Genomic DNA, 16,673 nt, shown 5'->3' with positions numbered 1-16,673 from the left:
TTAATTATATTTTTATAATATAATTAATGTATCGAAAGAATTTTCTTTAAATGAATAAATTAAATTAAATTGAATAAGGTCTTAAAGCTGCTATTTCCAACTTTTTAATCATAAAATTTCCCTTCCTTGAATATCGTTTCAAAAAGAAGAAATTTATGGAATGATACGTTATTCTTTATTACTTTATCAAGAATAAATTCGTAATTAGTTCGTAAATAATTCGTATCGAAAGAGAAAAATTTCCAGAAATATCTACGAGACTCGGATAGTTATTAGGAATAATTTTGGAGAAAGGGGTCAATACAACGACCACTAGACCATAATTGACCATGAGTGGAAGCTATAGCAGATAATAGGCTAATTTTCGTTTGCCAATTTGTGTGCATACTTAACATGTATAAGTATACATGTTAAGTTTCGTTTTATCTTGTATTCTCATAAGATTATATCGTAAAAGAAAAAAAGAAAAAAAAAAAAAAAAAAAAGAAAGAAAACACAAAGGTGTTGTGATTCCAAAATAAAAGTGAAAAGATTTTTAATTGATTTCCAATTCTGATCGTTATATTCTTTAATTCTTCTTTCTTATTGTTAATATTACGATATATAACATTCATTAATTGTTTAAAATACAATGCAATTCCTTCAAAGTGATAACCGCTAATAAGATTTTACAATTTCAACCATCGGATTGAAAACGAAGCAAGATGTGCAAATTCATTTTTCTTCCCATTATGCTTTACTCTAGTGAGAAAATTTCATCGAAAATGGAATTTTCGTTTCGCATTTGGAAAACACGAGTTTTTAATTGAACTCGAGTAAGATGCACGCTCGTACGAAGATTTTCGCGGCCAAACTGTGCATCGATTTTCAACTCGTCGTGTTCGTTAATTATCGCCATGTTACGGATTAAAATTCATTAATTATCGAAATATAATATAATTCCCTCGTAGGATAATCGACGTAAAAAGATTTTACAATTTACAACCAGATACTCGAACGAACTTAAGCGAGATACGCGCGCTGATATATTTTTCGCGATCGTTATAATCCCCCCTCCCCCTCAGTTTACATACGTACAAGCAAGACACAAATAAGGCCGGCTGAAAATTAAAACTAGAAATCCGATTTTCTTGAAAAATCGACTTTAATGGAATTACCATCAGCGCCAACGGATTAGCCATTCCGTTGGTCACGAAGGCTCGTTTGCATTGGAGCTCGCCCGTGTACATACATTATCCTGTCGCTAAGTGATGCGAGGACTTTATAGAGATGGAAGCGTGGAGGGGTAGACAGTGAAAATCCTCGGGTACACGTTTGTCCTGGTCAACGGCTGAGGCGAGAACGTCATTTATATTCATTTAGTCGGTCTACCTCGGCTATACTTATACGAGTATTGGACAAGTATCCTCTCCCCCCCCCTCTCTCTCTCTCTCTCCCCCTCTTCTCTGTCACAAGAGTTGGGTTACCATCGTTGGGTTCGAGAGGAAAACTTTAGCCTGGAAACAGCAGCGCCAGCATCGGCACTAGCGCAGACCCTAGATTAATCTAAGACTCCAGACGTTCCAACCCTCCCTCTCCCCCTGTTACGTATCTTCCAACACGCGAGCTTCCTAGTCGCTTCTCTCGCCAGTTTCCCAGGATAACGATGAAAACGGAGCACGGTTAAATTAGTATTTGTTGCAGTGTTATTCAAATTAGGGAGGGAAGGGTGGAGGGAGAAGTTGCGCGAGCTGTTCGTCGGCCTCTACCTTTTTCTCTGCATCGGTGGGCAAGAATTCGTTTCACTCGGAGAATTCAACTCGGAGAATGAGGCTGATCTCTCGGGCGTAAACGTTAATTCTTGGCGGTCGCGGTTTATTTTATCGAAAATCGTGTCGAAACAGGGCAACGCAGACAACCCTATCTCCCAAAGTTCGACGTTTCTTCTCTCTCGCTGAAAGTAATAATTGAATCGTCTTGCGTAAAGTTCCGGATAACCGTCGACTTGTTATTACAATTAATAAAGGCTGACGACTTGTTCCGCTAATTAAGGAAATCTTCAACGAAAAGTTCCGGTGATTATTCGACCTCACAGTTCTGCTCACTCTCACTCTCTTCTTCTTCCTCTTCTCCTTCTTCCTCTTCCTCTTCCTCTTCCTCTTCCTCTTCTTCTTCTTTTTCAATTTCACTTCGTTTCTCTCGACTTCGAATCGAATCGTACATTCCTGTTTTCCACAATTTCCACGAGAAACACGTAGCGTTATTTGTTTTCGTAAACGAGAATCTTTCTTCGTATGACGCACTTAGTGGCAAGATTGATTGTCCCGCATTATTAAATCCTGTAGCCTCTCTCGTCGGCCAGCCCCCTCCTCCCAATAACTGTCATGCGAAAGTCATCTGTTCTCTCGAAGCCTGTAGTAGTAACAGCTTGTAATCGATTCGGCACAATTTTTATTAAAGTCGCCAATTTTTCGTACACGCAGCTGCACCAACTCTTCGCAACGATTTACGTCCGTTGCAGGGGCGCGAAACACGCGCATCGAACGGAGACAAAGATCGATCGTCGAACGATCCGATTTTAATGATGCAAAGGCGAACTGAGAAGAAAAGTCAACAGGTTGAACACGGTGACCGCTTTATGAGCGTGCCGTTTAAATTTCACGGCCCGTGGTCGAGGATACGATACAAAACTAATCGTTTTATAAACAAAAAAAAAAAAAAAAAAGAAAAGAAAAGAAAAAAGAGAAAAGAAAAAAAGAAAAAACAGCGGAAACGAAACGGTGACACGCGCAAAGACCAAGCCATTTTCTCGAATAAATTTGATTTCCGCTTTCATTTCCGTTCCGTCCTCCACAGCTCCCCTTGCCACACACACACACACACACACACACACACACACACGTTTTCGGGCGTTTCGTCGTGATCTCGTGGAACAATTGCGCGCAAAAAAAGAAGCTCGTTTAAAGCTGCGAGTACTTCTCCGAGTATATACAAAGTGGTCAAAGAATCGTATACGGTATTAACGGCGCACAAAGGGCGTCGTTACCGCTTACAAATTGCGGACGCGCATCGAGCGAAACGGTGCGCCTCGGCATTCGACACTAAGCCGGCTTAACCGGACCCGCCAACCCTTCGTACCGCGATACGCCGCTCCGCCTTTACCGTTTATGCTAACTGACACGATGAGCTACTTTGCATTAATCGTTTTCGAGAAGTCGGTCCACGCGCGCCCGACATTAGCCCCCCTCCCCGCCGCATTCCGCGCCAACCACCATTCCACCCTTCCTCCACCATCGACCATCATTACGACCGGATGAGCACGATACACTACTGCTTAGTCGACTCTTATTCATCGAATCGAGAGTAACGTATCGAATTTTTCAATAAAGATATCGTTTCTGATATTTTTCAATCGGAAGGAGAAGATAGAAATTTATTTTCGTGATTAAAAATCTATCTATTTTTAGGGCAAGTTTTGTACAAAAAAATTTCAATCAACCGCTTTTCTCCATCTATCTATAGGTATATGTGCATAGGTTATAAAAAGAGAAAAGTAAACGGCAATCGTATAACAATTTTATATATTCCACGCATTCGTTGATAATTCCTCGAAAAATCGAGTTCTCGCTTCATCTTACGAAACAAGGAACATCGGTTCCCTATCAAAGATGAAAGAAGAGGATGTATAAATGCCCTCTCCCTTCCCTTTTATCTAGACAACTCGAGTCGAAGGAGCAAATCTTTTGAATATCGTCCACGCGACTGGCTAGATTCCATAAGGGAATCAATGAGAAGATATATGGGAATGGTTGGTGCCGCCGGTTGGCCCGGGTCCACGGCACGCGAGGAGCAGTGAGCCCGGCGAGAGGGCACATCCTTTATGCAATTATAGTTTTTGCGCGACACCGGAAATATGGACACGGGAATGGGGACCGACAGTGGAGGAGAGGTTCTTGGGGAAAAAGATAGGGGTGGAGAAAGGAAACGGAGGAAGAAAGGACGGCGGCGGCGAACGGTGGATAATAGCCAGGATGGAATTGTTCCACGAGCAAAAAACCGATCCGTCCTTGCGTGTTATCGGATGAAGAGAGAGAAAGAGAGAGGGAGAGAGAGAGAGAGGGAGAGAGAGAGAGAGAGGGAGAGAGAGAGAATGGTGGTCGAGTGTTCTAGACGGGGTGGCCATCCACCCTTCTTCTGAAAATGCGCCCATCGTTCCGCGTTGTAACGAGAGGCGCAACTGCGAGGCGTCGAAACGAGCGCGTGCAATTGCAGTTACAATAATGCAGGCGAGATACGCCGCGTATCGGATCGTTTCCGCAACGCTTGTGATTCCCCCGGCTTTCGCGCCAGGGGAGGGAGGAGGATCACCCGATGGATGGGGGAGGGTGTCTCGAGTGACAGACTCGTACAATTTCGCGCCGCGTCGATTCAATGAATTTCATCACGATTATCGGTTCATTGAAATATATAAATATAACGCGGGAGAAACGATGGGATATCATCGATCCGTGCCGCTACATTTTTAATAACCGTGTCATCGGCCATCTTCCACCCTCCAGAGGCTTGCCACTCCCGACCGATTTCAATGGAGGGGCGGCGCGATGCACGCGGCCAACGCATTAACGCTGTCCGGTTTTTAACGCGTCCATTGACCGTAAGCGAAATACAATTCCGCGTTTCCTTTTTTTTTTTTTTTGCTTCGCTTTTTTTTTGTTAGATATTTTTTTTCTTTTTTTTTTTTTTTTTTTGTTAACGAGAACGTTTCAACGCTGCGGAATAACGAGTTATAATGAAACCGACCGTGTCGAGAGCATCGCGTGGAAAGTAATACGTTTGGAGACTTTAATTATTAACTAATTGCACGGTGGAAATTTGACGGGAAACGAACTAAAATAATTGCGAGTAATCAATGTAAATAATTATCGCCCGGGGATAAGTGGAACGGCGAAAACGATAAAACGAATTTTGCTTTGATTCGCTTTATGAATTCGAAAGAATGATAATTTCCGCGCGTTGGATCATCTCTCGTTCAACGAGAAATCGACACTTCCGCTTTTTCTTCGCTTCTTAATCGCTTTCTTTATCGCTTTTCAACCAGTTACGATATCGAGTCAATACACACTTCCAATTTTGTAATGCACAGAGAAGAACGGATATACAATGGACGATATAATTATTATTGTTCGTGGTTACGCGAAGATTTCAAGAGATCTCGGAGACCACGCAACTACCCTCGTCATAAATTATGCATTGCCATCGGTGTTAAAGTAACGTGGCATCGATTAAAATTCTCCCGTTAACTGGATCACCGCAATGCGGCGCATCCCTGAAAGTCCGATTTCAAGCTTGGCCATGGGTATCGTTGCTCCCTCGACTTTCCTCGGGCGAAAAATAATTTGCCTCGGTCGGCCCCCTTTAAACCCAGACCCCTTCGGCCCGTTCGGTGTCGAAAGCCACTCGAAACGCAAGCATCGCGGTTGTTCCACTTAATCACCATGGAAAAGTTGTTACGGAAAATTTGACGAGGCAAAGTTGGCCGCCATCATCGTCTCTCCTTCTCTCTCCCCCACGTACCTGCTACGGAATGGCCGCGAAACCGTAGTTACGGCACTAATTTCACCGGGAATAATTACGAGAAAACCCAGCCCGATTCAATCCTTTCCAGAACAAACGACGGGATTCTCCTACGTTGGCGGCCGAGCAAGCAGGAGAATATAGATAGGTATACCTTCTTCTCGTGGAAGATGATACGACGTAACGAGACGATGACACAAGAGAGAGAGAGAGAAAGAGAAAGATGAGAGAAGAAACGAGGAGAAAATAGCGTCTAGAAAGGACGGAGTGCAATTAAACATTTTGTTCCTGTTCAACCGGTACCAACCACGAGCTCTTGACCCATATCCAAAGTGCAACGTTCCCTGCACTTTCCCTCTCCGACCTTTTGCAATCCCGTGGCCGTAATTTATCATTGCAAAATGACGAGCGCGACCAGGGGTCGACGAACCGCTCGAAATGGATAACGTTATATCCGCTCGGTTGCCTTTCAACGTTGGAATCTTTGAATACACCCGCGCTTTTCATCCCAGGAAACAAGCGTACAAGTATGTGTGGACTAATTGGGCGGCAACGCTCGCTTCTCCTCCGACGTTCCAAGATTCTATAAAAGCCATCGATCCTTTTTTCTTCTTTTTCCCCCCTCTTTTTTTTTCGTTCTTTCATTCTCCGAACGTTGCTTTGGCGAAATTCCATGGCGTGGCATCGAGAGAATCTGGAATTTCCGTTTCGAAATAGAAATTTCTGAACCGAAAATGGAGGACTGACTAGGACTCGACTCAGAGAGAGAGAGAGAGAAAGAAAGAGAGATCAATTATCGAGTAATTTTAAGGTCGATGGGAAAATCGAACGCAAGGTATTAATTAAGTGTGGAAACGATCGATTGATCGTTAGCAGAGGGAACGAAAGTCAGACGGTTTGATTTTCCAACGGTTTCCGTATCGGGGGGGGGAAAGAAATCCGTCTTGGAAATAGTTTGGAAATGTCGAATGCCTCGCGTTTCCTCCGTCACGGCGATATTGCATTTCAACCTCGGAAGAAGGTTTGAAAAGACGAAATTAGAGTGGTGGCGGGCATTAAGCCACCATCTTCTGCTCGACCCTCTCGTCATCTCGAGCAATCGTTTGATAACCGTGCTTGCAATCCTTGACCGAAGAATTCAAAAGGAGGAGATTTCTATGCAACTGATATCGATTCCAAACGATATACATACATATTTCACAAAAATTTCGAAACGTTTTACGAAACAAAAAAAAAAAAAAAATACGTATCTCGAACCAATTTTTACGACGGTTGATTTTTTAATTTATATTTTAAATTATGCTATCTTTGGCGTATAAAAAAACCTGCACGATTTTTACAGAAGCGAGCGAGATATTGAGGATGAAAAGTTGGGAAATAATTTTTTAAAAAAGGAAAAGAAACGAGCGCATCTCGCGATTCGATCGTACGATTAAGTAGCGTGGCCTCAACAAGTCTATGCTTGGACATATTTAGCCGTCGGGAGGGTTTGCATATCCGAAAAAAGAGGAGAATTAAGGCAGAGGCCTGGCAGCTGCCACTTCTCAACGGAAGAATCGCGGGCTGGGAGGGAATAAAACCGCTCAAAAGATAACCCACTTCTCAGTGCGGTAATTGTCGTCCATAAAACCGGCTTTGTGCATCGCGTTCGCGAGATAAAAATTTTACAGATTTCGCGAGCGTTTGAAAAGCGCGTTCGCCTCGTTCCTCGAGAAAAGCGTTCGCGTATTAAGGAAGCAGCTGGCAAGCATACGGAAGTTGTAAAATCGTGTAACAAGGGGCGATAACGGGGAACGAACGAGCCGAGTTTACGATTCCTCGCACGGAACTCGCGGTGAACTTTCAATCTTCCAACTTTGTTCTCGAAAATAAATTTTGCCCCTTATATCTTATTAATATCACACGATTGGCTTCGTTTCACCGTTTCGTATTTTATTATTCAATCGATGAAAGGATAAGGAAGCGTTATATATCTTTATACGCGAAGCTGTATTATTAGATTGAGATACGATCGCAGGAGACATCGAAACTGTCATCGAACTTAAGCTGTGCACAGACTGGGGCGCAATCGCATTCCAATATAATCCGATCGTCGTCGAGCTGCGTCTCAATGATAAAGATCGTATCGATCTATAAACGGAACACGTTTAAATACGGAAACCACGAAATTCCAAATGAAAGCTTACCAAGATTTAACAACAAAAAAAATAAAATTTAAAAAAAAAAATATACACTCTTTTACACATCTCTCATAATAAACCAATCTCGAAAAAGAATTTCGCAAATGAAAGTACTTGTTCGAATACGCGATGTCAAACTTGAACCGATCGAAATTCGAGGGTAGGAAGAAACGAAGGAGAGAGATGAATGGATATGATAAACGTTTTAAAAACGATAAAAAACGGTGTTATTACGGATAGGTGTAGGCGATACCGTAGTACGTGGTCACAGGTGTCGCAAACTCAGTATTCGTACGGCACGGGATTCAACGCGCGCGTACAACGAGCGGCCACGCACGAACGTGCGTAGCCGCATAACTAGCCGCATGGGCTGAATACGGCGAAGGTAATTTTTGCTGTTCGCCGGCGATCGTCCGCCCGAGATACAACGTTAACGTTTCGAGGCCGGCCGTGTCTTCCGCGAATATATTTGCACTCGCGATAACGGCGATGAATGTCCTCGAGCACGGCCGAATGTTATTTAAATTTTTATCGCGTTCGCTCGTCGCTCGAACACGCTCGGACGTTCAGACGAGGAGGCGTTTAAGAGAGTTGAGTTCCAAGAATCCGCGATAAAGGTAACGTTTCAACGTTCGTTATTTGCTGTGTTTAAAACGACGAAATCGTTTTCGGCTTAGAAACTTGGAACGTAACTCGAGTTCTGATTCACCGATAATACACGATATTCCCAGATCCAAGTAGTTACTCGTAGCTTTGTCGATCGGAAAAAAGTGAAAGGAAATAGTAACGATGATGGAAAATGACGCTATATTGTCACAAGTAATTTTAACGAAGCTTGGAACGAAGATGTAAGTAATCGATAGTATAATTATTTTCCGTCGATTCTATACGATCAAGCGATCGATTAGTATAATACTACCCATAATAATATCGATTCATGACACGTTTCAAATTTATCCTCGTATCTGCTCCCACGTCGAGATTAAAAAGAGATTATTCGATTCTTTCGTCTCGATGCGTGCAAAGAGGGGTAAGTCGAAGTTTAAAAGTCTTTGTGTGACGTTTCAAATTGGCAAACGTGAGTGATCGAGGAAAGAGATTTCAAGAGATAATCCGAACGATACGTAACTCCCTGGAGTTAAAGAGGAGGTCTGTCTCTGACACGGGGTCCCCAGTTATAGTCGGGGATCTTTTAAAAAGTGGGGCAACGGCGGTGCATCCGTCGTGCCTACCGCCTCTAAGAATACCACGCGCCACGGATACACGAATTTCTTCGTGCCGAAATTTAATATTTCTCTTTTGGAGAAGGAGCACACGGAAATGCCATTAAACGGGCCGCGAGAAGGCAGCGTTGCTCTCTCATCGAATCGAGTTTGCAAAGACGTCCCCCTCCCTCCCTCCCTCCCTCCCTCGCTCGACACACGCGTCTCGAATGCTGCCTAGAACTTACTATTTCATGTGAGGCATGCACGTCTATCCACATATGCGATTCCACATGTGTATCGCCCTACCTTCCCCCCCCCCGAGTCTAACGCTACCTAAAAATATATTTGGACTGGCGAGACTGCGTTCCAAAACGAACTGCCGTCGCAAAAACATCGAATGCCTGAGCTGCGTTGGAAAACGTTGGAAATAACCGCGTGTAGCTAGAAGATAATAAAATATTGACGGATCAGAACCGATGTGCGAGTGGGCGCGAAATCTTTGGGGGGCAAGAGATAGGTGGAAAAGGGCTACATTCTCGAAGGGGTGTTTTTCTTTCCGAAACTAGACTCGAAGAACGGTTGAAACTCGATCGAGAATCCAGTCGTTTCTATAAATATCCCTGTAGCGGGATGAGGTAATATCCCTGGCGGCAGCGATGCGACTATGGGACAAATTCGACGTGGAAGTGGGAAATTTGCGCGAAAAGCGTCGCTTTGATCGACTTCGACGAGGAATTTACGTGTTTCGTCACGTATAATAAATTATTCAAACGGTTTCGTATAGCAAAAATAGTAGAGAGTTTCCAAGTAACTTCACATTTCAATATATCACATCCTCGCTATTTTCAATATCTAGGTTGAACGCATCGAATAAACTCTCGATACCTTATTTTACTTTGAATAGCTTGAATTATTCTCGGGATTCCGATGAATTTGTACGTCCATTTTCGTTCGACGAATATAATAAACATGTTGCGTTCCTCGAAAAAATATAAAAAATTATTATTGTCCTAAATTCTCAACGGGATATCGAGACTGCGGTATGCGCTCGAGTGACGATTATTTACGACTTTACTTATTTAAGTAACTATATATATATATATACACATACAGTGTTTGCTCGGTTTCGCGTGTCATATAGCTGTCGCAGATCTCATTTCCCAGAGCGAGCGTGTGTGTGTGTGTGTGTGTGTGTGCAACAACCACCAGTCCAGGTAAGCCCTCGCTTTCCCTAAACTGCAAACGCTCACGATATCGCGCCGATTAATCGATCGTTTCGCGAAAAGATAAAAGTTCCGGCCTCTTATCGTCAAGCTCGAAAGGGCGAATTCCGCGTCGCGCGTGGCTATCGCTCCGGGAAAGCAATTATCGTCTACGACTTCTAGTAAACCGTTAAATGTATTTTGATCTCATAGCCGTTGGCTAATGGTTTTAACCCAGTTTCGAACGCTCTCCCCCCCCCCCCCCCGCCCCTTCTCCCTGGCTAACTTTTCCCCGAGAAGAATTAACTTTCCCGGACGGAGGAATAGTGTGGAGGAGAGAGTCACTATTTCCACGAGGACCGAAAGGAGAGAAAGGGAATTATTTTGTCGTCCCGATCTTCGCTCCACCAGCTATACGTCTTCGTAATTCCATCTGTCCGGGGAAATCAATGGAGAAAACGAGCATCTTAAAGAGACTCGGGACTGTTGAAAGCTTTATCGAAAGCTTGCCAAAGTGCTATTTAACTTTGTCCAGGGGAAAACATTATCATTTCTTTTCAATCAATGTTGTGTGCTCGGTTATCAAGCTTTACCGAAAAATTCGAAGGGGATTTGTATCTTTTTTTTCTTTTTGTTCGCTCGCGATGTGTGTATGTATGTGTGTATCCCAGTTGCCTGACTCGCGCTAAAAAGATATTCGTTCGTTAACGCGGGGCGGCATGTGCAGTCGTGGAAAGAACAGTCGTCGTAAAGAAACTGTAGCTGGCCCTTCTTGTTTCAACCCCTGCAACTGTCTGCTTTCGTCTTTTGTACGGCTTCGTTTCCGCGCGGTAATGGAAACGAACAACGCGTATTGTCACGATATGCCAGATGCTCCAATTACGCGTGTATACGTATTATCGTCGAATAATCGTCGAAAATTTCGTGGATCGTAGAGAAACAACGATCTCGCTTCGTATTTTGTCGCTTTTTTTCGTAAAATATTTCCAAAATTCACGAAACACGTCGAAATATCCGTCTTGTTCGTTGTATCGTGATAATTTGAGGAACGAGAGTCCCAATAATATTTGATTTAGAGAATCAGGATCGCATAATAAACAAGGAAGAAGGAAAGAAAGAAAGGAAAAGAAGATTAATCGAGAGTAAACAAAATTGCGACAGGGGAGACGCGTGCATTGTAAATCAAGCACGATCACGTGTCGTGCACGATAAACGGACACGTAAAGCGGCTATTCTAACGAGTGGCTTCTTTCACCCGAGTGTGCTCAACAGTCAATGGCGTTCATTCGCGCTCATGGATTTCAAAGCGATTTTTTTTTTTTTTTTTTTTTTTTTTGCATCGCCATTTATACTCCCCCCGTCAAACTCTCGGTAGAAATCACTTTATATTTTCCGCATCGGTGGACTACGCTTCTCTCCACGCGGGATAATGCACGTTCCACGCCAAGTGTATCGAATTCAGTCCAGGGTTTATTGAAGCGGCGTCGTCGTAAAAACAGCCTCCGTAGATCGAGCCCGCTTTTTATACATTTGCAAACTTTCGCCGACTACTTCGCGCTTCGACGACCACTACTATTATGATATTTTTCCTATTGTCGCATCGAGTCTCACCCATTTCGATCGTGGTAGTAAATACGCGAGAATAAATCAGCTTGCGTCTAATTTTAGAATATCGAATGACTCGTACGATCCCAATTATTTTGTAATTGTGTGCGATAAGTATACTCTAGCTTCTATGAAGAATTATTAATTTTCAAAAAAAAAAAAAAAAAAAAAGCGAACTGTTATAATTTGATTTAGAAACAGTTACGTGTATATATTTAAAAAAAAAACCCAAGTTTAATAATTAATAGTAGATTCAAATCCCTTTTTTCTACTCATCGCTAGTTAAATTAATGTTCTCGTTGCAATGACGTATTATGACTCGCCAGATTTACACGAAATTCGATCGAATCGCGTTGGAACTCGATGGAATCGTAACAACGTCGTTCTTACGTATACAAAAAGCACTAGAGCCAACTAAGTTAAAAGAAGAGATTGGACGAGAGGGAAAGGAACAGCTCAATTTGATACGAAAGAAACGCGTGCACGTGTTTGAGTTAAGTAGCGGGTACGCCAGTCTAACGCCGCTAATGTACATTTAATGTCTCAACTTTGAATATGAACCCCCTGTGCTCTCTCCGCCTAAGAGATAACATCTTAAATATATCTTTGCATTTACGCGGCGGTGCAGGGCCACCACACTCCCCTCAACCCCCAGCGCGCGAGGGGGGAAAAAAAACCATGGCCAGCCATGGCGGACCCCGAGAAAAGAAAGTTTTTCAACGCGCCAACGGAATGGCGCGGTGGTTCGAGGAACCGAGCCAGGTAAGGTACTTTTTCCAAAGGATTTCCACCTTTTCCTCCTTTCCTCCGCTCGTCGCTATTCTTTGGTACAAAGGTTACATCAAGAATCTACGATGTTGCCGTCGACCAGGGGAATACCAGAAGTTTTTCCATTCGCCGGAACGACAGAGGAAAAGCACCGGTAAAGCACAGCCTTATTTCGTACACGAAATTCCCCTTCCTCTTTTTCCCCTCCTTCTTTTATCTCGAGACGATACCTAAAAAAAGATAAGCTATCCATCTATTTCTAAATCGATCAAAAATTTTCAATTTTCCCTCACTTTGACGATCCCTTCGAATCAAATGAACCGCCATATTGCGATAATGATTCTACGCGGTATTTCTCAGGTGCATTGGAAAGGCAAACATTCTCGAATTTCAGAATGCATTTTCGTTCTCTATTCAACCTTCACCTATAGTTTTTTATATATATATATATATATATATATATTCACCTCTGCGGTTCAAACCTGCTCATCACCCTGCGAGATTTTCTGTTTGAACTGGTGATTCGGTGAAATAAGTTGCGGCGCAGCTACGTATCCCATCGAACACGACACGAAATAAATTGGTCTCGAAAAACTTTAACCCCGGGAAAAACATCGACGAAATTTGATTAGGAGGACTCGAAACCGTGACCAATCATCCAGAAACGGTTGTCGTTTCGATCCCGAAACTTTGTCATCGCATCTACGGAATTCGACGCTCTTTCACGCTATTTTCGCTACTGCGTCTAAGGGGGACGTATCTTTGCCAGATGCTGCGGGAGAGAATCGGTGGACAAAAGCGACAATAACCACTGAGAGATCCGTTTGGCGGCGGCCAACGAACCGACCACGATTCACTCGAATTTGTCCAGGTTTAGGTTTCCCTTCTCGTGGACGAGTTCGTTCGTATGCATAGCCGGCTACGTTGATTGGTTGGCAAGCACGCCGAGTAGTCGGTGCACACCCGCCGACAAAGTCCGGGAACGCGATGCATGTAGCTGCACCGATTGCTTGGTTACGACGAGGCGCTGGTCGTGCGCTCCGCCTTGCCGACGGATGTTGCATACGCGTTGTATTAATATGTATTTAAATTAGTGCCTCAAAGCGATCCGAAATTACTGTGCCACGCGGGTAGCTATCGATTCAAACGCCTCTTCTTCGAAGCACCGTCTACGAGGCATTTTCTGCATCGATGCGTCTCCTTGCAAAGGAAGTAGTTAGTCTCGCCGAGTAATTACTAAAATAACTAATTCGGCGTTGGAGATGGATCTCGAATGGATTCGACGACAATCGACGACGTGTTTCGAGAGTGCTACTCTATCACTGCCACTTTTTCCTTTTGGGGGAGATAAATTAGAAATATCACGAATCAAAACGATTCGATTTGCGATTTCGTATCGGGTATTTTATTCTCTTGTATTCGAGAAATTTTGTTGGAAAATGTTATGTTTTTTTCCCCCGTGTAAAATTGGTGAAAATAGGCGTGAAAAACGTTTAACATCGAAAGGATCAGACAAACTTCGAATGTTTTCCATGTTATCCAAAGCAAACTCGAGCTTCTGGATAAATTGGTCGGTATACAACAAAGCGCCGTTTCGATTCGATTGAAAAATAGCATTTCTATTTTCTTTTTTTTTTTTAACCTTTTTCTCTTAGCCGAATGGCAAACCAGTAGTTATAAAAAATTAAAAAACACCCGAGTGAATCGATGAGAAAATGGTGCCGTATGTAATTTTAAGGGATTCCGTTCGGAGACCAAAGTCCAAAGTCTGAAACTTTTCCTATAAACATACTGGAAAAATATTCGAAAATATAAATCGGTCGGTGGTGGAGAGAAAACAATAGCGAAGATCGAGTTTAAAATTGCTTAACTCTGAGAATATCTATTAACAGTTTTCAGGGGCGAATAAAGGGGCGAAGAATGGTGATCGTTCGTGGCCACTGCACTAAATCGTTTATTAAAACTTGGAAAATAACGAGCGAAGCGAAGCCGGAATTTATCTCACGACGCCTTAATATATCTTGTTGAACGGGGTGGTGGCGAAGGGAAGTGAACCACCTTCTTATTTAGCAATAATTACGAGTAGTACCCAACCCTTGGTTGGCCGTCTTCGTGATCTTAAGACCTCTTTGCATCGGCTTTCGGCCCTATTGAAAGAGCCCCGATAGCACGGGGAGATTGCACGTTCAATGGAAAATTGATTAACGTCACCCACACTAACGCGTAATATGTTTTATCAGCGTTTACCGATAACTTATACTTATTCGTCGAGTTATATACTTGCGCGGCAATCTTCCGCTCGGTTCTCCCTCGCTTCAACTGAAATTTATGCCGTTCTTACGTATTATTGAACGCGATCCACCCAGTCGACGAAAGCTTCCTCAACTAGAGCAACTGAATCATTCACAAAGAGCATCGATTTCCTGCTCGTCGAGTGCCCACGAAACTGTCCAAACTTTGAACGCGATCGTTCGAGCGATCTTCTTTTCGAAACGAATCTGATAATCCGCTCTAACAATTTTATATGGGAAGAATTAAAGGGATGAGATTAAGGGCGAAATCATAGTTTGATCATATGGGATGTTATAATAATATTCAATAATAATATATTTTTAAAAATCGATTCTAGAGAAAGATGAAACGAAGATAAAAATTGTTATATAATATATAATAATGTTGATTATTTATTTAAAGGAGAAGAACCTCGCTTCATTTAACGCGAACTTAAACCCGGTGTTACATAGCTTGATCGATAATTTTTACCAATATTTCTATTTATCTTGATCTCCTGAATATCCAAAGATTTTCCAAAAATATTTATGATAAAATATATTTTTTCTCGCTCGAAGAATTATATATCTATTTTTTGCTTGCTATCGATCGTCTCTATTTATACGTGTAATCATCGTAGAACTCAATTTATGATCGACGAAATTTCGCGTGTAGATGCAGGTCGCAATGAATGTCTCGTTTTTCAAAGGGTAAATATAAATTATGCTTTAACATTTAACGACCGACCGGCTGAATAGTTAAACTGAGGCGAACGATAAGACGAATTCGTTCCATCGTCTGCAGATAATATGTAGAAGCGGGACAATTATCGGTATATTCAGAGTGAAGCGCCAAGTCTGCGTGCAGCAATTAGTAGCAACGCGTTAGTAGGTACTTACGTACTTATGTATACCCTACCCATATGATACGATATAACGCGGTATGTATAACAGAAACGGCATCCAAGAGCCAAAAATTATATATATTTCCCTATGTAACCGCTATCGTTATCGAGCAAACCACGAGAATTTAGAAATAACTTTTGCGAATTTTATTCGTTCGAATTATCGTCCACTTAATGGAATCAAATTACCAATGTTTTTCTTAGTGAATTTTTTTTTTCCAAGAATATACACGTGTAAAATGTATGGCACCCAGAGCTTCGTGCAAGTCTAAATTTTAGGTATGAATCTAATCGAGATATAATACTAATTTACCCGATATAAACCAACGTTATTTCACCGCGTGTAATTTATTTAGAGAACGGAGCATTCCGTAAGCGTTCTGTTGCCTTTATAATTACCCGAGTTCCATTAGCGTCGTCGACCTGTTATAGATCCAGAGACCGCGGATCGTTGCAATCACTTTTCTTCGCACTTTCACAAAAATTAGAATAGATTTCTAAACGCGATTTCGAATGCCTTCATTGTAAAACGGTAAATTACGGTTTGTCGAGATTGTACCCTTTTACGAGAAAGGAACGAGAAGAAGAGTTGAAACGATGATAAAAAAAAAAGTGAGATTACCTTGGCACATGATGGTAATGATGTGGAGTATACTGATGGTCAGATATCGTCTTCTTCTCTGATTGTCCGCCATTTTACCTCCGTTCCACGACTTGCACCTCGAACTCACTTATCTGCGAACACAAACGAGTAAAAATGTTAAAAAAAACATCGCGATAAATCACAGAGAGATAGAGATAAAGATAAATAGAGAGAGAGAGAGAGAGAGAGAGAGAGAGAGAGAGAGAGAGAGAGAGGTACTCTTAACATTTTTTATTCTATATGAATTCTAAACTCACGGAGGAGAGGTGACGGAAAAGTCGGACGGACATCGACCTTCGATCGATCGATAGATCGATGATGAAAAGGATCGGCGGTAATTAA

The 16,673-nt window shown here is 42.4% G+C and overlaps 1 protein-coding gene across 3 annotated transcripts in view; it reads right to left on the bottom strand.

Moving 5' to 3' along the window:
* The window catches only part of LOC122715972 (lachesin-like), a 312,154-nt gene that overhangs the window by 238,368 nt on the left and 57,113 nt on the right, over window positions 1–16,673 (bottom strand). For all 3 annotated transcript variants that reach the window (XM_043938612.1, XM_043938611.1, XM_043938615.1), the window contains one exon: window positions 16,311–16,423. In XM_043938612.1, the coding sequence (XP_043794547.1) occupies window positions 16,311–16,383 (73 nt within the window). In that variant the 5' untranslated portion in view covers window positions 16,384–16,423. The remainder of the gene's footprint in view (window positions 1–16,310; window positions 16,424–16,673) is intronic.

The sequence above is a fragment of the Apis laboriosa genome, unplaced genomic scaffold (genome assembly GCF_014066325.1).
Source record: "Apis laboriosa isolate Shangri-la unplaced genomic scaffold, ASM1406632v1 scaffold40_cov151, whole genome shotgun sequence".
NCBI lineage: Eukaryota > Metazoa > Arthropoda > Insecta > Hymenoptera > Apidae > Apis > Apis laboriosa.
The sequence above is the reverse complement of the archived record's forward strand: the minus strand, read 5'-3'. Positions and strand labels throughout refer to the sequence as shown.